Raw genomic sequence first — 19,488 nt, 5'->3', positions numbered from 1 at the left:
TGTGCACAAATCAAGTCGTAATGTTCAAGCAAATTTGTTCAGTGAGAAAAAAGTTCTAAGATCAATTAGTGTTCGTTTAATCGGGGATCCAGTTCAGTTAGATTGTTCGTTCATAGCGGAGGTTTGAGGGGGTGGAGTTGGTAGAGTGCCGGGGGGGAGGGGCAGGTACGTGGGATGACCATTCTGATAAGCTTGCATGTAGTACGCCATCACTGCTGCATAGTAAGAGTCGATCGAAGAGACTGGTGTGCCAGGTGTGAGAGGTGGTGGGCTCAGCTGCGGCCTGGGGGTGGGAGGTTGTGGAGGAGGGGTTAGAGACACAGATGGTTTCTTCAGAGGTAGCTCTCTCTTCCTGTATCGTGCACGTCGGTTTTGAAACCAGACTTGGATTCTAGCATCTTCTACTCCAGTTACCCTGGTGATGACGTCACGTCCATTACCATCGGGATAGGCGCAGTGTCGGAAGTAGTACTCGAGGCCCTTGAGCTGTGAGGAGGTGAAGGCCGTGCGAGGACGTTTAGTCCGTCTGCGGCAATCGAGGGCAGCGAGGGCATCCAGGTCAACAGGACCAGGGGAATCTGAGTCACTAAGGAACACTGCAGGGGAGAGAATGGAGTGACCCATAGCACCAAGAGTGGCTGCAACATGCATACTGTGTTCTGTGTAGCTCTAGCTAGCTGAATGCATGCATAAAATACCTTCAGAGCTGCAACCAGAACCTGAAGCATCTGAACCCTCTCTGTTTCTCTTGCGGGAGGAGCTCTCACCAAACTGCAAACTAGAATCATTCAGAACAGACACTTGTGGCCCAGAGTCAGGGCTGCTCTCAGGCGATGCTTGGGCCTGGGGGGCTGTGGGGGAGGTAGATTCATGTCGCTTGTCTTTCTTGGAGAGGATATCTTGGATGGAGAATGATGTTGCCATGACTTTAGCACCAGTTGCTTTGCTCATCAGTCTTGGATTGAGTGAATGATTTCTTGAAGCACTGGCTGCCCTTTTATAGCCGTCCATGATTGTCCTAAGCTGTGCTAATAGCTCTGAGGCTGCTTGGTTAGTTCACCTTCTCAATGGTTTATGGAACAAAGCCTTGTCAAAGGGAAGGTGCTGATGGATTGTTACCACATGCACCCTCACAGCTACTGATATTGACTGGGTGACAAATGCACAGAGACATACCATTAGGTTTGTCAATAACACCCATTGGCTTAGTTTTCACAAGATAAATTTGGGAGATATTAATAATTTTATTGCTTCCAATAATAATCCCATCAATATAAACCAATAAGGATAAATATTCAACATAAAACCACAAAATTAATTATTATAATTATTAATGTGAAACAGCAATATCAAAGTTTCAGAGTTTTTCCATTTTTATAATTATTGTTTGGACTTTTGTGCTATACTAGCTATCAGTAAAAGTAGTCCCTAGCCATGATGCTGCTCAGATAAGATCTGCCACATTCATAGGCATCTCAGAGACGACAGTGTTGTAAAAGGTCTCTATGTCCTTGAGCATCCTTTCATCCTCACGGGTGATGAAGTTGATGGCTACTCCTTTACGACCAAATCGACCACCACGGCCAATCCTGTGGTGGAGAGAATCAACTGTAACACTGGACAGTGCACACACACACATGCACGCACGTACATAGGGATATAGTACATGCAACACTAAGACAAGCTAGCTCACCTGTGAATGTAATTTTCCCTATTGGCTGGTAAATCATAGTTGATAACCAGTGAGACCTGTTGAACATCAATACCTCTAGCCTGTGTGTGTGTGAGGGAGGGGGGGGTCACTCAAAGCTACAATGAATAATAATGGTTCCAATAGGTCCCCACCCACCAGTCAACACACGTACGTACCAGCAGATCAGTGGCAATGAGGACTCTTGAGGAGCCAGATCTGAACTCCTTCATGATGACATCTCGATCCTTCTGCTCCATGTCTCCATGCTGCAGCCATACAACACACAGGTTAATGACAGCTACATTCTTAAGATGCAGTGGCCTTATACAATTCTACTCACATCACCACCGGGACAAGTACTCTACACACCCACACACCCACACACCATAGCGGAGACAGTGAAGTCTCGAGAATGCATTTTCTCCATGAGCCAGTCAACTTTCCGACGAGTGTTGACAAAGATGACAGCTTGTGTGATGGTGAGTGTTTCGTAGAGATCACACAGAGTGTCCAGCTTCCACTCCTGTACAACAAGGGGAGGGTAAGAGTACACATGAGATATGCTATCTACCACTGACAGCACTAGACACATGGATATCCTAAGAGCTATAGAAATGGACAATCTGAACACAAATTACAACCATGTTGACTTACCTCTTTCTCCACCTGGATATAGAACTGCTTGATTCCCTCCAGTGTCAGCTCTTCCTTCTTGACTAGGATGCGTATAGGATCTCTCATGAAGCGCTTGGTCACCTCGAGCACATCAGCGGGCATGGTGGCAGAGAGAAGGTTCACTTGTATGTCAGAAGGGAGCTTGCGGAATATATCATAGATCTGATCCTTGAACCCTCGTGACAGCATTTCATCGGCCTCGTCCAGTACAAAGATTTTGATGGTCTTGGGATCTGTTGCAGAAGGTATAGATGGTGACATTAAGAAAACACAATTCTACAACATTTTATCTGTGGTTACAGCTAATGATGTCAGTGATTTTCTGAGAATCTACAAGCCTGTCATTGAGGACAGACGTACCTAAACTTTTCCTGGAGATCATGTCCAGGACACGACCTGGAGTCCCCACAATCACATGTACACCACCCTCTAGTTTGATAATGTCAGACCTGACACTGGTGCCTCCAATACAGGCATGGCAATCACAATCCATGTAGTCACCCAGTGCATTCACCACCTGCACAGGGCAAGCAATGCTTAGACTGTAAGAGACATTAAATCAACACAGGCAGTTAAATGGGGGCTAGATATACAAACAGAGGTCAAGCTTCCATTCAGACCACACACACACAAACCTTCTTTATCTGCTGAGCAAGCTCTCTGGTGGGCGCAAGAACTAGAGCCTGGCACTGTTTCTTGGACATGTCTATCTGTTGCAGGATGGAGATGGTGAACGTGGCTGTCTTACCAGTACCAGACTGGGCCTGAGCTATCACATCACGGCCTGGGGGGGAGGGGGGAGGGTTGGGGGGAGTGAAACATGGTATTGTGAATGACAAGAACACAACGAGGCCCAGAGGACCGAGCTGCAGATATGGCGTGCGGGGACAGCTGGCCAGTTACCTTTGATACAGGGGACGATGGCTCTTTGTTGAATAGCAGAAGGCTTTTCGAAACTGTAGAGTGGAGGTAAAACATCAATAAAACACATGCAAACACAGCTGGATATTAAACTTAGTCAGATGTAATAATGCGGTCAATGATAATTGAAGCCTAGACAGCAATGACAGCTAGGTTCCTTACCCATAAGCATAGATTCCTCTGAGAAGCTGCTCATTGAGGTCCATGTCATCAAACTTCTCAGTAACCTGGTCCCAGTTGGACTGTGTGTGGGGAAGTGGTTAAAAGGTGCTGGGAAATAATGAATAGTAACACAGCCTTGTGAATACGTTTCAGTTGCTCAATACCTAGGAATTAATTAAGTTCAAATGATCATTGTGTAATACCATGACCATAATGTGATCACAATCCTCCCCTCATTTATATCGCCTAAGCTGATAACCTGCAAATACCACCACCTTAAACCACCTCAATGGACTGATCTAACACTTGGAGAATATTCGTATACCCACATGGCTATTAATAATAGAGGTTCAACATGTGCTCGTCACGTCAATAGCTAGCTGTACACTAGTCCCTCGCTATGAACTCTCACCTCGATCTCGATCGCCATCCCTGAAGATTCGTTATCCCCACCAGCATCTGCACCGGCACTCCAGGGGCCACTGCAATAGACACACATGAACAGTTAGGACACAAAAGGTGACCTTATTCAAACAGCCCTCTACAAGCTTATAATATGCGCTCAGACACGACTAGAGTATTCAGTACTAGTCAAATTAGATATGTGTGTAGTCAGGAAGTACATAACTCACTCTGAGTTGGAAGGTTCTTGATCAAACTGCGCCATGATTGCATAAAAGCTTAGCAGTGTACCAGCAGTACATGTGTTCGGCCAGGATATTGCGCAACTCCTTGAGCATGCGTGCTGGAACTCAGGCCCGCCCCCCCGGCCTACAAACAATGGCTGAACTGCTGGACCCTTCAGCCCTCAGGAAACACTGTACTGATGCTTTCCAGAATGCTGACAGTCACAGGAAAGGCTTTCTGACAAAAGAGGACTACAAAGTGGCCATCATGGAGTTGCTGGGGTACAAGCCATCTAAGTACGAGCTGGAGTCCATCTGGACGGAACATGTTGGTTGCCATGGCGAAGAGGAGGGTGGCCTGGATAGAGAAGCATTCACTGCACTGATAACCCATCGTCTCATGCAAAAAGACATTGATGAACTAGTTCGCCAGATTTTTGTGAGTTTTGACGTCTACTTGAATGGATTCCTCACCCTTGAGTCTTGTCAACGAGTATTCCACGAGGTTGCCCCTCTAATCAAGACTGACCAAATTGAGAGGTGGTTCAGAGAAATGGACATTGACAATGATGGACGAGTTACTTATAGAGACTTTGAACTCATGATAAAATCTCATACTTTGTTGTATCCATCACATCTCACTAAATAATCCTTGTGTTATATATAACATTATGCTCTCATGCATTACCATAATTCACTCAATCAGCAATTAGTATATAATTATGTGCAATGTGCAAAATAAATCCGAACACAAGAGTCCAAGCGACCGAGTATATACACACAAACAGTGAAAATGCTTACACACCGACACAAATTAAACTGAGCAGGATGACATGAGAACACAAGAGAGTTTAGTTTGCATTATCAACATCTGTGGCCTGTCCCTCATCAGCAGTCTGATAGGAGGCTGTCTCCCCATCCAGGAATGGTACAGGAGTGTGGAAGGTCCTCTCTGTTTCAGTGGAGTCCGGTGACAGACCTAGCTCCATACTTGAGGGAGAGGCGGCAATGGGTGGTTGCCCTGGCCCCAACAGAGGGATGATGTCAGTGGCTCCATAGTCAGTCTCATCATTAAAGCTAGTTCTAGCACTGGAGGCCCCTCCCTCCTCTGACAGTAGTCCAGAGGTCTCATCTGGGTCAATGCGCGCCCGTGCCACGTTGCTGCGCTTAATAGTGGACTTACAAAGTGGACACGTACGATTCCATTTCTGTAGCCACTCGTCAACACACTTTGGGTGGAATACTGTGTGTGTGGGGGGGGTGGGGATGGTGGTGTGTGTGTGTGGGGGGGGGTGTGTAGTGGTGTATGTGTGTGTGTGTGGGGAGGGGGTGTGGTGGTTGAAGAGTATGATATGTCGACAGTGTGAGGTATGTATAGCAGGTGTGCACATCAATGCATTATGTAAGATAATTATAAATGTGATTACCTCTCAGCATACCAAAGGCAGAGACACTGAGTACATACAGCATATGCCTACTTACTGTGTTCACAGGGTAGTACTCGGATAGTGCCGCCTTCTTTGAAGTCGTCTAAACAAATGGAGCAGGTTTCAGTCGTCTCTTTGGCCTTGCGATACTTCCTGCGTGGGAGTCGCCGGACCTGCCAGCGACTGAGCCCACGAGTACGCCACTTGGAGATCAGAGTACGACACTGGGCAAGAGGGGTAGGGGTAATGGTCTTATAGAAACGGTTATTTAAAAACCTATAAGCTTGCTCACACTAAGACAAACTGCCTTACAAGTATTTTTTAGTACTTACAAAGAATGTGCAGCAGAATAGAGCAATGGCTAGAATCACCGAGGCCAGTAGTATGGAGCCAAAGATGATGAAGATTCTCTCCAGTTTAACAAGAGAGTCATCCCACATCTCAATGTACACATGCTCACTGAGTACAGAGGTCATGAGAACAATACTACACAATGGCAATACCTACAACTTACTTATAAGAGAAGTTAGCGCCGAGTATCGAGTTTAGGTAAATTGCAAATTTCTGTGTATCGGACATGTGCAGTACATAAGAGGGTTAGTGTGATCACTAGAGGCACTTACATGATCTGAGAACATAGCTTGGGGAAGGTCAGTGTTTTGGGGCAAAACTACATTGCTCAATGGAGTGTAGACCAGCATAGCGGAGTAGCCAGCTTTGTATATGTTGTCCTCCAGGTCGCTGAGGCAAATGCTGTTGTAGGACTCCACAAAGGCTATCAGTGTCAGGTTCACGTTCACAGATGGAATAGGCTCACACCAACTTCTGTACGCACCAGGACTCAGCAAGTGGCCCTGTGATGTGTGTGTGTGGGGGGGGTGTGGGGGTGTAGGAGTATGTGTGTGCGGAGTGTGTGTGTGGGGTGTGTGTGTGTGGAGTGTGTGTGTGTGGGGGGAGTGTGTGTGTGTGTACCTGAGTGATTGACTCGTCTATCATTCCTTACCCTAATCCTATTGTCCTCATTGTCAGGCAGTGAGTACGAACGTCCCTCTAGGGCAGAGTTGTCATTTTCATATCGAAATAGCTCTGTTCCATTATCAGAATTCACCTGCAAGACGGTTATGAGACCGTAATCAAAGACTTTGGTTTGTAGGTAAACTTAGTCAACCAGCTTACAATGATGGTAAGTCCATTAACAGCTTTCAGGGAGGACAGGAGAGTCAGTAACAAGCACAGCCTGAGCTCCATCAGTCCTGGTACTCTAATATGACTCACTGGCTGTCTCCTATCCTAGCTTAGCTAGCTAGCTGGTTAGCAGCAATCAGTTTGTTTATTGTGTGTGGGGGGGAGTGAAGGGGGGCGGGGCTAGTTAGTGAGAAATGGGTAAGAAAAAGAAAGGAGCTGTAAGTTAATTCTAGCTTAGCTGCACTTTGAGTGAGCTATATACATTACAGCAGTCGTTATTTTATAGGTGTGCAACAATCCAGTGGCCATGGCTAGGGCCAGTGGTCCACCCCCAGTCACAGGACCCACCATCAGGGACTACCTGGCCAGAGACAGGCCGTCACTGTAAGCACTGCAGCCATCCTCTCCACACAGCTAATATGTGTATTCACAGGGAAGAGGCCACGGCCTTACTGCAGCAGAGCGCCTGCAGGTACAAGGGTTCGGGAGCAATGGCAGCTTATGAGGAACAGATGAATGATGTAAGATAAGTGTGTAGTGTGTACAAGTGTGTGTGTACTAGTGTGTGTGTGTACTAGTGTGTGTGTACATGTGTTGTGTCAGCACTACAGTGTACATGTGTTGTGTCAGCACTACAGTGTACATGTGTTGTGTCAGCACTACAGTGTACAATGTGTTGTGTCAGCACTACAGAGAGGAGCTGAGGAGACACAGAGAGAGTGTACTAGGGGAGAGCTCACGGACATCAGACAAAAAGAAGGTAATAACTCTAAGTCAATCGAGTGTGCATACTTCTCTAGACTTGGACTGTAATGTAGATTGTTTATTCCACAGAAGAAGAAGAAGCGTAAGAGTGTTAGGAGGTCTCGCTCCAGGAGTAGGGTGAGTGCTCGGTGGTGGTTGTAGCTACCTCATGTTGTTGTCCTTGGGTCAGTCTCCATCTTCACATCACAGGAGAAAGGTACTAACAGCCTATCTCATTATACACTGGCTTTACAGCGACTATCTCTACAGAGTAAGAGGAAGCATAAGAGAGAGCATCACAGCAAACACCACCCAGGGACCGAGTCAAGCTCTGAGAGTGAGGATGACCAGAGAAAGACTAAAGAATGTCCTGAGCAAAGAACCGAACCCACTCCCCCTGGCCATGTCAGCTAGTTTTGTTTTTTGCCTGTTAAATGCAATCAATTGTCAAACTTAAGTGTCAAGGGCGTCGAATTGGAAAATAAAACAGAAGTGTTGTTGTGTGCTTTAATAAGATTTTCGTAGCTGTTGGCAACCAGGTCAAAGGACGAAATGGGCAAGGCTAACTGACGAGTGTGCTTCAATAAGAACAAGATAATGGAGTCTGCGATTGAGAGTCGAGTGTTGTCCAGCTCCTCTGGGAGCGTGAGTGTGTCCCTACATCCGCTCGTTATCATGAACATCTCGGATCACTACACCAGATCACACATGCAGCGAGGAGGAACAACAAAAGGTGTGCAGGAATGAACAGTGTGTGTGTTGATGAGGCGTACAACAGTGATCTCATTGTGTGTCCATCATATCCACAGAGTGTGTGTATGGTGCCCTCCTGGGGACACAGAAAGGTCGTAGTGTGGAGATCTGCAACTCTTTTGAGCTGGTGGTGACATCAGTCGATGATGCGATAGTACTAGACAGAGAGTATTTCACTGAGAAGGAGGAACAATGTGAGTGGATATGGTATTGAGTGGGTGTGCTCACAAGTATGTAACGTAGTTGATGTAATTACAGCGCCAGTCTAATTAAACAAAATTCGATTTTGTTGGTCATATACCACCATATAAATTCATTTGTTTTATGTACATAGTCTCGCAAAAATAATTATTTTTTGCTGGCGCTGTAATTACATCAACTACGGTATGTCTCCCCCAGTTCGCCAGGTGTTCTCAAGCATGGAGTTCCTGGGCTGGTACACGATAGGGGACACTCCCACCTCTCAGGATGCAGCCTTCCACGAACAACTATGCAGAGACAGAGACAATAGCCTCTTACTGAAGCTCAACACATGTGCTAGGACCAATCAGGTACAGTTAGTGTGTAGCATATCCCATCCCCACAGCATTCATACTTAACACTCTTTGCTAGGAATCTCTAGGATTAGGATTAGCATATCTTTATTGTGTAATGTTTCCCACCGTGTGCAGTTGCCTGTGAGTGTGTATGAGAGTCTCATTGAGATAGTCGAGGCCCAGCCTAAAGTCTTGTTTGCTGGTGTGACATATACTCTAGCCACAGAGGATGCAGAGAGGGTAGGGGTGGACCACATAGCCAGGGCCTCTGTCACTGGGGCCTCAGAGAGATCAGCAGGTGATTTATTTGCTTTATAAGGTTCTTGCAAGTCTGTGTACGTGTATGTGTGCTAACCAAATATAAATAGGCCTAATCAGATCACTGGTTGTTCGTTGCATACTTGGTTGAGTATCAATTCAGCTGTGTGATATTGGGCTAATATGGAATTCCAGTCATTGTTGTCAAGCCTCCATGATTATCGTGTGTTATTGGCTGTAGTTTCTGAGCAGCTGAGTGCCCAGTATGGTGCCGCCAAGATGCTCCACTCTCGAGTGCGTCTTGTCCTCGATTACCTCAAATCCGTGCAGACAGGTGACACACAATCCATTGTAACATTTAACTATCGCACAACTCAACTGTATGTGTGCAGGAGAGCTGCCTACCAACATGGAGGTGCTGAGGGAGATAGCCAGCCTCTGTGACCAGCTACCAGTCATTGACAACCAACTATTTAAGAAAGACTTTTATAGTGTAAGTGTTTATGAAATTGAATTAATTACCCCTTGTTTGATATATTGACTATTGGATGCATTCTCACAGCAAACTAACGAAGTTCTGCTCATGTCCTATTTAGCTGCTATCACTAAGGGCGTAGCTACAGCTAGTGAGGTGAGATCATTTATACTGTATACCCTCCACCATTCCTAGACTTCCCTCTCCCCTCGTGCAGTTTGTGTCCAAGGTGAATGTGGTGTACGACAGACACGGGATTGGACGGAGGTCCAGGGGGCTCCTATTTTGAACAATATCTTGTTAACATTATTTTGGTATTTCATTGTTATTAGCCCTGTTCATGTTGACTGTTGTTCATTTATCCTCTGATTCAATAATAATAATTTATGTTTTCACACTAAACACACATCTAAACAAGAGCTCCTAAAATTACTAAATGCTACAAATAAAATATCTTGTGAAAATGTATCTATTGCTCAAACATTTCAAAAGCCACAAACACAGCTACGATAATAAATTCAAATCAGGACAATGCAATATTAGTCTAGAGTCAAGTCCACTACATGCCGAGGCTCTCAAGGTAATCTGCAATAACTCCAACCGCTTTGTTTGTGTTTCCTTGCTGAGATCCCTCGGGGCAGTGAGCAATAACAATAGCTGTTTTGGAGGCTTGCATTGTGAGGGCACCCATTCCCTTCTTCTTGCCATATACTATCTTCTTATCCTCTTCTCGGAGAAATTGATACTTCTCTCCTGAAGCTCTAATTCCTGACGTCATGAAAGAAGTGTAATCCTTGCTCTTGAAACATTTGGCAATGTTGGGACCCTCTTGCCCTTCAAGCTGTAAGAAAGAACAAAGAGATAATAATTACAGAAGTTCCAGCAGCTTTAATAAAAGACACACAATAATAGTAGTTAGAAATGGTAGTTAGAAATGTGACACACATTAAACAAACAGTACTAGCAATTACCTTGAAAGCAACTGCACTTGCAGCAGTAGTCCATGGTGCCCCACCGTCAAGGCCGATTATACAGCACTTATCAACGTGAGCAGTGCCACTAGCATCCTTGCTCTGTGCTACCAGGTTGTCCAGATAAGAATCCCACGACATGATGTGACTTGAGGAGATAGACAAAGCAGATTCAGAGGTGGCAGAAACTGACTGGAGCAGCTAGAACGTTCTCTAGAAATGCGCTCACACGATCTGAAGGCACCCCCGCATCGTGTAAGTGATATCCATAAAAGGTCTGAAGGCGAAACGAATCATTTTATAAATAGCTACACTCAATTCTTTCCACCCCACTTTAGGAAGTACTGCTATTTTAGCTTTCGCTGAGGTCAGAGTTCAGAGGAGAGCGTTATTAGGAATAATGTGCAGAAATGAGCAGCAGTAAGAGTAAGAGATTTGTGAGTGTTTTTGACCGACTAGGACCTGGAACTGATGAGGTGAGGGGTTTTGTGGTGTGACATGGAATCAAATAATCCAATATCAAGCACGTAACATGCATCACCCATGTGGTATGACCCCCAGGCTGACAGTGGCGGTGGCAGTAGCCGACGGTTCTCCACAGAAAAGCATCAGTCCCCAGTAGACAAGCCGTCCAGACACAGCGGCAGCTACTCCCTCTCCTCCCCCGGCCCCGAGCAGCTACCACCCAGAGAGAGAAAGACTAGGTATGCACACATACTCACGTGAACACAACACAACTATGGCCTGTGTCTATTTTTAGCGGTCAGTCTGAGTTTGAGGACAAGAAGCACCAGCTCCATTATCGTGAGGGAAGACCACGCCCCCTGGACCACCCACATGAATCAGACTCTGACGAACGATTAGAACGCAGAAAATTACCACCAGTTAAAGGTGACTGGTCCCCTATATAGCACTGCTCTGTCCAATGACTACCCCTCCCCCCCATAGGTCACAAGAGTAGCGGGGCTAAGCAGCGTGGTGGAGGGAAGCACAGGGGGACCTCCAGTGACAGCTCTGATAGTGACAGTGGCAGAGAAGGCACTAAACAACAAAAGAGAGACTCGGAAAGCCTCAGACGGTATATACATCACTTACCTCTGTGTGTTTTACTCAGCACAGTGTTTGTTTTGACATGTGAGACACCCCTCTCTGCTTATATTCCCATATCACTTATATAATTGTGTAGCTGTGTGCTATGGTGTGTGTGTGTGCGTGTCAAGTCCCTAGAATATGTCTAAGTCTATAACTAAGTACTGGGGTGTTTGTGCATATGTACCATGTACATAATTATTGGAAATATTCTAAGAATGTCTGTTTTTAGGTGGTGAGCACTCTGCCACATTCCCTGCGACCATAGCGCGTAGGTAGTTGCTTTAGATGGTCATTTTATATTCAGTACTCGAGATTTGATGACAAACACATAATTGATAGCCATAGATCTAGTTTCAAGTTAATTGCCTCAATTATTATGAGGATTTAGATTCCCCAACATTACCAGCTAGAATAACATGTATCATATGTCGTTGCTTATTTTTGATGAGCAGTTTCAATTTGCCCTTCAAAGAACACAAACAAAAGCTGTTATCATAGCTCAGTGATTCCCCACTGCACAGTGCAGCTGGAGGCAATGTGTGTCCTCTCTGTTTGGGCCACAAGATAGCTAATCTGATTTTACTGTGTTTTGAAATCAGCATGTGTGTGTTCTGTATCTGGAACCATTACTCTTGCAGCTGTTGTGTTTGTAGTCTGTACAGTACTTGACCACCTGCTCTCTCTACCCCAGCTCTAAACACGAGGTAGACGCTAAGAGACGATATCATGATAGGAAAGACAAGCCTTCCGGGGGCACGCCAGTAGAGGTCAAAGGTCGTTCCCATGGTAAAGATATGGCCACGCCACACGAGATTGGAGGACATAAACGACGAAAAGAAGAAAGCTACAGTGAGCCTCGATATGGAGATAGGAAACGAAAACACGATGATGACCTTTCATCCTATGACTACAAGAAGGCTCGACTATCAGATGCCCCCCTCCAATCCCCACATAGGATCAAAGGTGAACTGATTGAGCACAAGAGGAGACACGAACCATCACCACGGGAACGCAGACATCCACGCTCACATACCCCCGAGACCACACCCACTACCACCAAGATATCGGACCCCCTCAAGAATAAGGCGGACAAAAGAATCAAGAAGACAAGCTCTTCACTGGACAACATGGAAGTGGTGACTGAGACACCGGAAACACCCAAAGCTCTCAATTGGAACTATCTCAGTTCTTACACACAACGACAGACGGCCAAACTGGACCACTCTAAACCACGCTCTGCCCTCGAGAGGTTTACACCAGGAGCACTGTTTGCACGAGTGGGGCTCTCCCTGTCGTTAGCAGGCCCTGACTATTATCGTGTTATCTCGTCTGCTGTGTCTACTCACCTGCAACAAGAAGGGGACCCGTTTAGAGGAGCTGACTTTGCAGCATTGGGCCTGACTCGAGTGAGAGAGGGAAGGGAGACTGTGTTCCAGACAGGAGAGTGTCGGAGGGCATTGACTGCCTCGGATGATCTACTCATACGGAGGAAACTCAGGAAACAAAATCAATCAGTGAGTGTATGTGTTGTATATTATCTGTGTGTTGGCTATTTCAATCCTGAATCCCACACAAAATAATGTGCACGTATGTTGATAAACTAGGATAAAAGGTTTGTGATTAGTCTCTGAAATTATTTCTAGCTAATTTTGAGGGCCTGTAACTTGAGTTAGGATTGTCCAATTTCAAAACTAATTGATAGCTCTCAGAATTACCTTTCCAATAATGTGCTTAGATACAACTTTTGTGATTAGTCATAATCTACCAATTCGCGTTAATTCAGCAGTTTTGGTAGCTATATTTGTGCAACCCTTGCTTACCCCGTACCTCACCCACACAGGAGTTTCTGCCGCGACTGGACAGCCCCGCCTCCTGGGAGTCTCAGGACTACTCAACTGCTGTGTCCCTATATAATTCCCTCGGCAAAAGGTTGTCAGGGAAACCAGCGTACAGAGTACAGGACTCTAGTGTGGGGGAACTGTTGGTAGCTAGGTAGCTAGTATCTCGTGTTAGATTGCGTTATATATATATTGTATTACTTGATAATTTATGATCAAAATTTACAAGAACCGAAGAACATGAATTATCATAATCCTCGAATATTAGCCACGGTTTTCATGAGGCCTGAAATCGAGGCTATAAGTAGTGCTCAGCAAATGTGTTTTGACGACCATTTCCGAACGTCATCATGATGGGAGAGATTGAAGAAGTTTAGTGAGTGTCTTGCCCGTGATCTTGAGGTGTGTATGTAATGCCTCATGTGTGTAGAGACAGTGTGCATGATCCCTCTCCTCTCATGCACTGTAGATATGTCGGGTGGTCCATCTAAACCGAGCACTAGCAAGCGTGCTCGAGAGCTGGACACCACCAACGCCACTAAGGGGGTGTGGTTAGTCAAGGTGCCCAACTATCTGGACGAGGCTTGGCGTAAAGCGCTCCCCTCTACTGACCTAGGGGTCATGACCATTAACAAGTGATTATAGATCCTTTATACACTATCTGTGGTGATATGACTATAGTGTACCCACACCACACACTACACACACCACACACACACACACACACACACACACACACACAGTGATCCGAGTGCCGTGAATGTGACCTTCAACCTCTCCGAGGAGCTATCCCACCAGACAGACCCTGACCAGCCTCCTCTGCCCACTAAGCACAGAGTAGTAATGCAGTCTCTCTCCAGTCAGAGTCTCTCAGTGTTCTCTGAGGGTGAAGGTGGTGGTCAGGTAGTGGCAGAGGGCAAGGTGTCTCAGAGGGCAGACATACAACCTCTAGACAGTGCTGCATACATGAAGCTCAAACAGTGAGTATAGTAGCTATGTACCCTCTTTTCACTGAGACATTTTTTTATTTTCTGATATGCTCTTTTAGTTCGCAATCAGGCCTCAAAATGACACAGTGCTTGAATGGGGAATCCCCCTCTCCCTCCCTGCAGACATCAGATTAGAGCTGCTGGTAAAACGAAAAATACAGCGACTAAACTGGACTCTACCCCACTGAGCTCGATCAAGCCTGTGGCCAGTCATCCTGAGGCCAAGGCTAAGGCTAGCAAGCAATTAGACAAGAGGGCTAGGGATGACAGAGACAAAGTCCTCAACAGCATCTTCCAAGCCTTCCATGCTCACCAGTTCTACGCCTTCAGGGATCTCGTGCAAATCACCAAACAACCACCAGTGAGCTGCGTACTATACCATAACTATAGTATCCCTGTTGTACAGTGGATTGTAGTGCACTTGCTATTGCCAAACAGCAAAACCACAATTTAGATTGTTAGATTGACTGAAAGGGGAAATTATATTTAGCATAGTTATTTCGGTCACTTCTGATTCTACAAAATGAGCACATATCTGAGAAGAAAAAATAATCTACCAAAAAGGGTAAGTTGGGTCGTCGCCCGGTTTCTGTGAAACTTCGTTTCACAGAAACCGGGCGACGCCCCAACTTGATTATGTATGTACTTGACAGGAGTATGATGCATTCAAAAGTTAGGGAAATTACTTACTGATTTGTAAAGAAATGAAGAAAAGTCCCCCAAGAGGGAATCGAACCCACACCTTATCTATCATATGATCTACGAAGCCACCACCCTAACCACTAAGCCACTCCCAGATATCTTTATGCCTATACAGATACAGGTTTAGGGTTTTAGGTTATTATCTACATGTAAATGTAATTGTTGGACAAAATAAGTTTTCAGATCATTAACAGTATTGTACAAGATATGTCAAGTGATAACTAAAATTATAATGTTATGTAAATTAATGGTTCCATGGATATAATTAGTGTTGTTCATGTAATAAACAATGGTTTTGCTGTTAGGCAATTCTCTGTTGCAAGTGCACTGCAATCCACTGTATATGCAGTGTGTGCCGTGTGTGTGTGTGTGTGCCGTGTGTGTGTGTATGTGCCTCTATTACAAATGCTGTAGTGCTTGTAATTACACACACATCTGTTGTCAATCACGCTAGCTTGTTTATACTCCCCATGCAGATGTACCTGAAGGAGCTGCTGAAGGAGGTGTGTCTCTACAATACCAAGGCTCCACATAAGAACACTTGGGAGCTCAAGGCAGACTACAAACGAACTGGCGAAAGCAGTTGTGACTAAAATTGATATTGTACAATTATTTTTTTGCACTGAATTTCATGGCACTCCCATATATCTCGTTGATGAATTAATCGTAATTATAATTATGAGGTACAAAATACAGACTGCCAATGAGCAAATTACTATAATTATAAAACATAGATAAAACAGCTATAATAATAATATGTTATTTTCACTGTGATACTACACTATACACACACACACACGCTCACACTCCCGCCCCCTCCACTGGTGTGGGTACCATCTCACGAATCTGCTTTACCAGGTACGACTTCTCATCGTTAAATTGCTGGTCCTCTGCAGAGAAAGATTGTGATGATCATGTGATAACTAAGACAAAAATAACCACCTAATACTTAGCTAATACTTGGGCCTAGGCAATTTGGGTGTTGAATTGAGCACTGATGAGGCACAAGAGCTAACTAGAACTGATTGATGGTTTTACCTGTTCTGTCTTCGTGAAACTTGGAGAGAAACTCAACTAACTTGTCCTTATTCTTGAGCAGGATGTCCTGAATGGCTTTTGTCTTGTTAGGGTTTGCCACAAACACCTAAGTGTAGGATGTGTGTGTGTGTATGTGGGGGCATGTGAGATGTGTGTGTGTGGGTGGGTGTGGTACCTTGAAAACGTGGAAGGCCTCAAACTGAATGTTTCTCGATCGATCTCTTAACATCATCATCATTAGTTTCAGGTTCTCAGGATTGGAGATATAACGTGTCATGGTGGTGAAGTTGTGTCTGTCTAACAGCAGCTCCCCCAGCAGCTGTGTGGGAGAAGTGGGGGTGTGTGAGGGGGTGGGTATGTGTGGGAGAAGTGAGGGTGTGACATGTGAAGCTCACAAAACTATACCCATTAATTACACACTGACTAGAGGTCATACACACCTTGAGTGACTGTCTCCGTGTGACGTAGTTCTCTGAGTTGAGCAAATGCTGGTAATGGTCAAACACCTGCACAGTAGGAGGGGGATCACATGACAAGCTGCTACATGTATACGTGCTTCATTAACCTTGTCGTAATTTTTCTCCAAAAACTGAGCGCAGAGAATCTTGTGCCTTGTCAGCAGATCCTGGATGACGTATAAGAGCAATGTTAATTCTAAACGCAACCCCCTAACCCGCCCACTGTACCTTGACCCTAACCCTGCCCACTGTACCTTAAACGTGGAGAAAGCATCTGAGGCAATGTCGAATGTCGAGAGCTCAACGAAAGTGAAGAATGAGTAGAACTGGTCCCCCTCAATGACATGTTTGGCTAGTGGCTCGTGACGAATACACTCTCTCAGCATCATACCACAGTTGAGTGCTATCTCAGGATTGTTATACCTGCACACACGGAGGGATGGGTAGGGTACAAGGTTCAACTCTACTGAGTAGCTATTGCTTACCCTTTTACAAGCATGACGAGGATCTCATATTTGGTGCATACATACTCTACAGTTGGTGATCGGGTGCCAATTTGCCGACGAAGGATGTTATTGAATATCTGAGCAACATCTTTCTTTGCCTGAGGGGAGGGGGTACATGCACACAGTGTGTAGCTAGTATTCAGCCCACCTCAAAGTCGAGCTTGTGGAGGGAAGTAACGAGGTTAAGAAGCATGTCATGGTTGTAGAACTCCTGTGCTAGTTGTGCGGCCAGTTCAGTCTGTGGCTCTTGTGTCTCTGTGCCATACAAGATGGTCTTCATGCTCACTATCAGTTTGGCACTCTCATCAGCGGCCTAAGAGAGGAGGGGGGAGACATTAGTACATACACTATGTCATAGCTACACACCTTGTCCCCCTTCTTGGAGCCAGGTTCAGCAGCATCCAACACTTTAATGGCCTCCGATAGAGACTTGACCAGCTCCTGAGGGCTCTTAGGGGAGGAGCGAAACAGTGGCATAGTCCTCACAGTCCTGTGTGTGTGTGTGTGTGTGGGAGGGGGCGTGAAGCACAAGTACCTCATACTGGCTACACTTACGGGTTTGAAATGCCTCTATATAATAGTTAATCACAAGTGTCTTGTGTTGGGTGTCTGGAGTGTCCTGAGATGCTGTACTCTGTACGTCTTGTGTTGGGTGTCTGGAGTGAGATGCTGTACTCTGTACTGGACTGGTGGGCTGATATTGGAAGGAAGTAACTGATTTCTCCTCTTACTCAGAAGTTTGTCTCACAGACAGTGGACATGAACGGTAGCCGTACTGGGCAAGACGATGACTGGCTGGTTCGCTCTATGAGCAGGTCTCATACAACATAGCTAGCTAGATCTGGCAATGGGCGTGGTGTTAGTGAGCAAATTCATAACCTAAAATCTGTTTACCTTATTTAAAAGGTAATGAATGTGTACACCACCTTGTTGTAGGTATGAGAACCTCTACATGTTTGAGCTTCCACAACCCACAAAATGCATCGAATGGTCTCAGCTAGGAACAGGTGAACACGCGTGCACACTATTGAGACATACTGTTGATATCAATGCATTGCCATGCACAGCTATATGTGTTGCTGGGTGCGTGGCGACCACTGAGACAACCTCCACTGAGATTACACAGTTAGCATTACCAGAGAAACTGCTCCCCTCTAAAGATGAGGTACCACACATGTACATTGTTACTGTATACAATATAAGAATACTTATTCCCTATAAGACACACTGGGCCAAACGTGACTTCAGGCTTATCAATGGCGCTCTGAGCAGGACCCCCATCACTTCACTCAAGCATTTACTCAGTACAGAGTAAGATCATAGCATGTGCTGTACTGTCATGGTTGCCCTTCACCACCACACAGCACGTTAGCCTCTTCTGGTGGAGAGTCTGTCATTACCCTGTGGAGAGCAGATCAACTAGACACTGGTGAGTTGTTAGTCATGTGTTGTCTGACCCGAGTGATTAAGATAGCATTGCAGATTGTTTGAAGGAGACTGGCAAACTGCAGCTCACTCTTCCACCCTCCCTCTCAAGCAAGGACACCTCTCACACATTTATTGATATCTCAATACAGTGTCCCAATATCCTGCTAACTGCTCTCTCTTCCAGTCTCTGTACAGTACAGACACTGGACATGGCCACTGCAAAACCTGTGTTCATGTTAGAGGGGGCTGATGAGGCACTCCATGGACTAGCGTTTGTCCCTAACTCAGATGAGGTGTTTATGACATGCAGTGGAGAGAATGGAAGACTACAAATGTGGGACTCTCGAAATAAAGTGCTGGAACAAAGTACAGTCAAATCGAGTGGCTCAAATTCTACTGCTGTGATGTCCTTTAGCTTTGCAGCTAGCAATGATGCTCATCCCAAGCTGGCCCTGTTATGTGGAGACTCAGGAGAGGTGACACTGTACGATATAAGAGATTGCAAGGAACCATTTGCCCGGTGTATGGTGAAGAGCAGTGAGAGTGTGAGGGGGTGGTTCAGGAAGACACAACAGACGCCCTGTATCAAGGTATGTGGCAAGTTGGTGTTTGGTATCAATTATTTGTTGGCATAGTTTTCAGAAGGTAACTCTAATCTGGTGTCAGTGTCTGGATGCACTACTGGTGTCAGTGTCTACGACATCTCTAAGTGGACTACAAATGGTCAAGGTAATGAAACACAATTCTGTTGTTTGTTGCAATGAAATAATTCTCTAGTGGCTACACCAATATTCACCCATACTGGCCACGAGGACGACTCTGCCGCTGCCCAGGTGTTCGTCCACAGTTGGCAGCCGGACAGAATGTCAACTATCCTCTCAGCTGATTCAGACGGTAGTCTGCATGCATGGCAGTGGAAGGACCTTGATAGCTGTTTGTGATTTTTTGTGAAAAATATTATTATTGATGATGTCAAATGCAAAAATGACCCCAGCAGGTTCAAACTTCAGA

General features: G+C 45.5%; 11 protein-coding genes across 13 annotated transcripts; 6 read left to right on the top strand and 5 right to left on the bottom strand.

Annotated features, from left to right (window-relative positions):
- Positions 1 to 51: 51 nt before the first annotated feature.
- On the bottom strand, positions 52 to 1,210 carry LOC135341968 (paired mesoderm homeobox protein 2-like). The gene is made up of 2 exons (XM_064538662.1): positions 699 to 1,210; positions 52 to 596 (listed from the first exon to the last, which is right to left on the bottom strand). Exons 1-2 carry the CDS (start codon positions 1,009 to 1,011, stop codon positions 94 to 96), a joined length of 816 nt encoding a protein of 271 aa, XP_064394732.1. The 5' UTR covers positions 1,012 to 1,210; the 3' UTR covers positions 52 to 93.
- Positions 1,211 to 1,268: 58 nt separating this feature from the next.
- LOC135341927 (eukaryotic initiation factor 4A-I-like) lies at positions 1,269 to 4,222 on the bottom strand. The gene is made up of 11 exons (XM_064538613.1): positions 4,084 to 4,222; positions 3,864 to 3,933; positions 3,452 to 3,531; positions 3,272 to 3,324; positions 3,004 to 3,152; positions 2,729 to 2,885; positions 2,348 to 2,601; positions 2,079 to 2,216; positions 1,870 to 1,959; positions 1,694 to 1,773; positions 1,269 to 1,589 (listed from the first exon to the last, which is right to left on the bottom strand). Exons 1-11 carry the CDS (start codon positions 4,116 to 4,118, stop codon positions 1,445 to 1,447), a joined length of 1,251 nt encoding a protein of 416 aa, XP_064394683.1. The 5' UTR covers positions 4,119 to 4,222; the 3' UTR covers positions 1,269 to 1,444.
- Positions 4,223 to 4,231: 9 nt separating this feature from the next.
- LOC135342006 (EF-hand calcium-binding domain-containing protein 11-like) lies at positions 4,232 to 4,774 on the top strand. The gene has a single exon (XM_064538698.1). It carries the CDS (start codon positions 4,232 to 4,234, stop codon positions 4,724 to 4,726), a length of 495 nt encoding a protein of 164 aa, XP_064394768.1. The 3' UTR covers positions 4,727 to 4,774.
- A 1-nt stretch (position 4,775) lies between these two features.
- On the bottom strand, positions 4,776 to 6,860 carry LOC135341937 (E3 ubiquitin-protein ligase RNF167-like). The gene is made up of 7 exons (XM_064538630.1): positions 6,681 to 6,860; positions 6,508 to 6,612; positions 6,128 to 6,358; positions 6,019 to 6,068; positions 5,837 to 5,963; positions 5,560 to 5,728; positions 4,776 to 5,320 (listed from the first exon to the last, which is right to left on the bottom strand). Exons 1-7 carry the CDS (start codon positions 6,750 to 6,752, stop codon positions 4,929 to 4,931), a joined length of 1,146 nt encoding a protein of 381 aa, XP_064394700.1. The 5' UTR covers positions 6,753 to 6,860; the 3' UTR covers positions 4,776 to 4,928.
- LOC135341992 (protein FAM133-like) lies at positions 6,839 to 7,885 on the top strand. Its single transcript, XM_064538685.1, has 7 exons — positions 6,839 to 6,907; positions 6,976 to 7,073; positions 7,123 to 7,210; positions 7,375 to 7,449; positions 7,524 to 7,571; positions 7,624 to 7,650; positions 7,704 to 7,885. The coding sequence occupies exons 1-7, from the start codon at positions 6,884 to 6,886 to the stop codon at positions 7,845 to 7,847; spliced, it is 504 nt and encodes a 167-aa protein (XP_064394755.1). The 5' UTR covers positions 6,839 to 6,883; the 3' UTR covers positions 7,848 to 7,885.
- Positions 7,886 to 7,980: 95 nt separating this feature from the next.
- Positions 7,981 to 9,872, top strand: LOC135341957 (COP9 signalosome complex subunit 6-like). Its single transcript, XM_064538650.1, has 8 exons — positions 7,981 to 8,166; positions 8,243 to 8,380; positions 8,586 to 8,737; positions 8,858 to 9,020; positions 9,222 to 9,314; positions 9,373 to 9,473; positions 9,543 to 9,611; positions 9,673 to 9,872. The coding sequence occupies exons 1-8, from the start codon at positions 8,031 to 8,033 to the stop codon at positions 9,742 to 9,744; spliced, it is 924 nt and encodes a 307-aa protein (XP_064394720.1). The 5' UTR covers positions 7,981 to 8,030; the 3' UTR covers positions 9,745 to 9,872.
- On the bottom strand, positions 9,825 to 10,675 carry LOC135341998 (profilin-like). Its single transcript, XM_064538691.1, has 2 exons — positions 10,427 to 10,675; positions 9,825 to 10,296 (listed from the first exon to the last, which is right to left on the bottom strand). The coding sequence occupies exons 1-2, from the start codon at positions 10,565 to 10,567 to the stop codon at positions 10,015 to 10,017; spliced, it is 423 nt and encodes a 140-aa protein (XP_064394761.1). The 5' UTR covers positions 10,568 to 10,675; the 3' UTR covers positions 9,825 to 10,014.
- Positions 10,676 to 10,744: 69 nt separating this feature from the next.
- LOC135341911 (protein starmaker-like) lies at positions 10,745 to 13,610 on the top strand. The gene is made up of 6 exons (XM_064538595.1): positions 10,745 to 10,902; positions 10,988 to 11,130; positions 11,187 to 11,317; positions 11,375 to 11,504; positions 12,210 to 13,032; positions 13,359 to 13,610. The coding sequence occupies exons 1-6, from the start codon at positions 10,837 to 10,839 to the stop codon at positions 13,512 to 13,514; spliced, it is 1,449 nt and encodes a 482-aa protein (XP_064394665.1). The 5' UTR covers positions 10,745 to 10,836; the 3' UTR covers positions 13,515 to 13,610.
- A 36-nt stretch (positions 13,611 to 13,646) lies between these two features.
- LOC135341975 (general transcription factor IIF subunit 2-like) lies at positions 13,647 to 15,723 on the top strand. Of its 2 annotated transcripts, none has more exons than XM_064538669.1 (5): positions 13,647 to 13,732; positions 13,826 to 13,991; positions 14,100 to 14,336; positions 14,469 to 14,706; positions 15,524 to 15,723. In XM_064538669.1, exons 2-5 carry the CDS (start codon positions 13,828 to 13,830, stop codon positions 15,638 to 15,640), a joined length of 756 nt encoding a protein of 251 aa, XP_064394739.1. In that variant the 5' UTR covers positions 13,647 to 13,732; positions 13,826 to 13,827; the 3' UTR covers positions 15,641 to 15,723. The 2 variants fall into 2 exon arrangements, with proteins under 2 accessions (XP_064394739.1, XP_064394738.1); XM_064538668.1 differs by having other exon boundaries at positions 13,658 to 13,758.
- On the bottom strand, positions 15,704 to 17,747 carry LOC135341948 (calcium-binding protein 39-like). The gene is made up of 10 exons (XM_064538641.1): positions 17,605 to 17,747; positions 17,416 to 17,538; positions 17,198 to 17,362; positions 17,029 to 17,147; positions 16,798 to 16,966; positions 16,651 to 16,710; positions 16,526 to 16,591; positions 16,261 to 16,404; positions 16,086 to 16,191; positions 15,704 to 15,937 (listed from the first exon to the last, which is right to left on the bottom strand). Exons 2-10 carry the CDS (start codon positions 17,524 to 17,526, stop codon positions 15,849 to 15,851), a joined length of 1,029 nt encoding a protein of 342 aa, XP_064394711.1. The 5' UTR covers positions 17,527 to 17,538; positions 17,605 to 17,747; the 3' UTR covers positions 15,704 to 15,848.
- On the top strand, positions 17,724 to 19,470 carry LOC135341933 (WD repeat-containing protein 73-like). 2 transcript variants are annotated; one of them, XM_064538622.1, is made up of 9 exons: positions 17,724 to 17,864; positions 17,986 to 18,056; positions 18,117 to 18,214; positions 18,272 to 18,360; positions 18,414 to 18,478; positions 18,532 to 18,843; positions 18,901 to 19,067; positions 19,113 to 19,206; positions 19,255 to 19,470. In XM_064538622.1, the coding sequence occupies exons 1-9, from the start codon at positions 17,809 to 17,811 to the stop codon at positions 19,416 to 19,418; spliced, it is 1,116 nt and encodes a 371-aa protein (XP_064394692.1). In that variant the 5' UTR covers positions 17,724 to 17,808; the 3' UTR covers positions 19,419 to 19,470. The 2 variants fall into 2 exon arrangements, with proteins under 2 accessions (XP_064394692.1, XP_064394691.1); XM_064538621.1 differs by having other exon boundaries at positions 18,532 to 19,067.
- Positions 19,471 to 19,488: the final 18 nt, after the last annotated feature.

This window comes from Halichondria panicea, chromosome 9 (genome assembly GCF_963675165.1).
Source record: "Halichondria panicea chromosome 9, odHalPani1.1, whole genome shotgun sequence".
NCBI lineage: Eukaryota > Metazoa > Porifera > Demospongiae > Suberitida > Halichondriidae > Halichondria > Halichondria panicea.
Note: the sequence above shows the minus strand (reverse complement) of the source record. Positions and strands in the feature narration are given on the sequence as shown.

What these genes read in the sequence shown, in the direction of transcription:
- LOC135341957 (XM_064538650.1), top strand. Translation starts at nt 8,031, where the DNA reads ATGGAGTCTGCGATTGAGAGTCGAGTGTTGTCCAGCTCCTCTGGGAGC. An exon ending in CACTGAGAAGGAGGAACAAT is followed by an intron (nt 8,381 to 8,585) that starts GTGAGTGGATAT and finishes TGTCTCCCCCAG; the next exon opens with TTCGCCAGGTGTTCTCAAGC. An exon ending in CATGTGCTAGGACCAATCAG is followed by an intron (nt 8,738 to 8,857) that starts GTACAGTTAGTG and finishes CACCGTGTGCAG; the next exon opens with TTGCCTGTGAGTGTGTATGA.
- LOC135341992 (XM_064538685.1), top strand. Translation starts at nt 6,884, where the DNA reads ATGGGTAAGAAAAAGAAAGGAGCT. An exon ending in GTAAGAAAAAGAAAGGAGCT is followed by an intron (nt 6,908 to 6,975) that starts GTAAGTTAATTC and finishes GTTATTTTATAG; the next exon opens with GTGTGCAACAATCCAGTGGC. An exon ending in GCCAGAGACAGGCCGTCACT is followed by an intron (nt 7,074 to 7,122) that starts GTAAGCACTGCA and finishes GTGTATTCACAG; the next exon opens with GGAAGAGGCCACGGCCTTAC.
- LOC135341968 (XM_064538662.1), bottom strand. Translation starts at nt 1,011, where the DNA reads ATGGACGGCTATAAAAGGGCAGCCAGTGCTTCAAGAAATCATTCACTC. An exon ending in TTCTGGTTGCAGCTCTGAAG is followed by an intron (nt 597 to 698) that starts GTATTTTATGCA and finishes TCTCCCCTGCAG; the next exon opens with TGTTCCTTAGTGACTCAGAT.
- LOC135342006 (XM_064538698.1), top strand. Translation starts at nt 4,232, where the DNA reads ATGGCTGAACTGCTGGACCCTTCAGCCCTCAGGAAACACTGTACTGAT.
- LOC135341933 (XM_064538621.1), top strand. Translation starts at nt 17,809, where the DNA reads ATGAACGGTAGCCGTACTGGGCAAGACGATGACTGGCTGGTTCGCTCT. An exon ending in CTGGTTCGCTCTATGAGCAG is followed by an intron (nt 17,865 to 17,985) that starts GTCTCATACAAC and finishes ACCTTGTTGTAG; the next exon opens with GTATGAGAACCTCTACATGT. An exon ending in AACAGACGCCCTGTATCAAG is followed by an intron (nt 19,068 to 19,112) that starts GTATGTGGCAAG and finishes TTGTTGGCATAG; the next exon opens with TTTTCAGAAGGTAACTCTAA.
- LOC135341975 (XM_064538669.1), top strand. Translation starts at nt 13,828, where the DNA reads ATGTCGGGTGGTCCATCTAAACCGAGCACTAGCAAGCGTGCTCGAGAG. An exon ending in GGGGTCATGACCATTAACAA is followed by an intron (nt 13,992 to 14,099) that starts GTGATTATAGAT and finishes ACACACACACAG; the next exon opens with TGATCCGAGTGCCGTGAATG. An exon ending in AAATCACCAAACAACCACCA is followed by an intron (nt 14,707 to 15,523) that starts GTGAGCTGCGTA and finishes CTCCCCATGCAG; the next exon opens with ATGTACCTGAAGGAGCTGCT.
- LOC135341998 (XM_064538691.1), bottom strand. Translation starts at nt 10,567, where the DNA reads ATGTCGTGGGATTCTTATCTGGACAACCTGGTAGCACAGAGCAAGGAT. An exon ending in CAAGTGCAGTTGCTTTCAAG is followed by an intron (nt 10,297 to 10,426) that starts GTAATTGCTAGT and finishes TCTTTCTTACAG; the next exon opens with CTTGAAGGGCAAGAGGGTCC.
- LOC135341948 (XM_064538641.1), bottom strand. Translation starts at nt 17,526, where the DNA reads ATGCCACTGTTTCGCTCCTCCCCTAAGAGCCCTCAGGAGCTGGTCAAG. An exon ending in GCTCCAAGAAGGGGGACAAG is followed by an intron (nt 17,363 to 17,415) that starts GTGTGTAGCTAT and finishes CTCCTCTCTTAG; the next exon opens with GCCGCTGATGAGAGTGCCAA. An exon ending in CTCGTCATGCTTGTAAAAGG is followed by an intron (nt 16,967 to 17,028) that starts GTAAGCAATAGC and finishes CCGTGTGTGCAG; the next exon opens with GTATAACAATCCTGAGATAG.
- LOC135341911 (XM_064538595.1), top strand. Translation starts at nt 10,837, where the DNA reads ATGAGCAGCAGTAAGAGTAAGAGATTTGTGAGTGTTTTTGACCGACTA. An exon ending in TAGGACCTGGAACTGATGAG is followed by an intron (nt 10,903 to 10,987) that starts GTGAGGGGTTTT and finishes TATGACCCCCAG; the next exon opens with GCTGACAGTGGCGGTGGCAG. An exon ending in TCAGGAAACAAAATCAATCA is followed by an intron (nt 13,033 to 13,358) that starts GTGAGTGTATGT and finishes TCACCCACACAG; the next exon opens with GAGTTTCTGCCGCGACTGGA.
- LOC135341927 (XM_064538613.1), bottom strand. Translation starts at nt 4,118, where the DNA reads ATGGCGCAGTTTGATCAAGAACCTTCCAACTCAGA. An exon ending in ATATCCAGGTGGAGAAAGAG is followed by an intron (nt 2,217 to 2,347) that starts GTAAGTCAACAT and finishes CTTGTTGTACAG; the next exon opens with GAGTGGAAGCTGGACACTCT. An exon ending in TCATTGCCACTGATCTGCTG is followed by an intron (nt 1,774 to 1,869) that starts GTACGTACGTGT and finishes ACACACACACAG; the next exon opens with GCTAGAGGTATTGATGTTCA.
- LOC135341937 (XM_064538630.1), bottom strand. Translation starts at nt 6,752, where the DNA reads ATGGAGCTCAGGCTGTGCTTGTTACTGACTCTCCTGTCCTCCCTGAAA. An exon ending in GGCGCTAACTTCTCTTATAA is followed by an intron (nt 5,964 to 6,018) that starts GTAAGTTGTAGG and finishes CTCTGTACTCAG; the next exon opens with TGAGCATGTGTACATTGAGA. An exon ending in AGTACTACCCTGTGAACACA is followed by an intron (nt 5,321 to 5,559) that starts GTAAGTAGGCAT and finishes CCACACACACAG; the next exon opens with TATTCCACCCAAAGTGTGTT.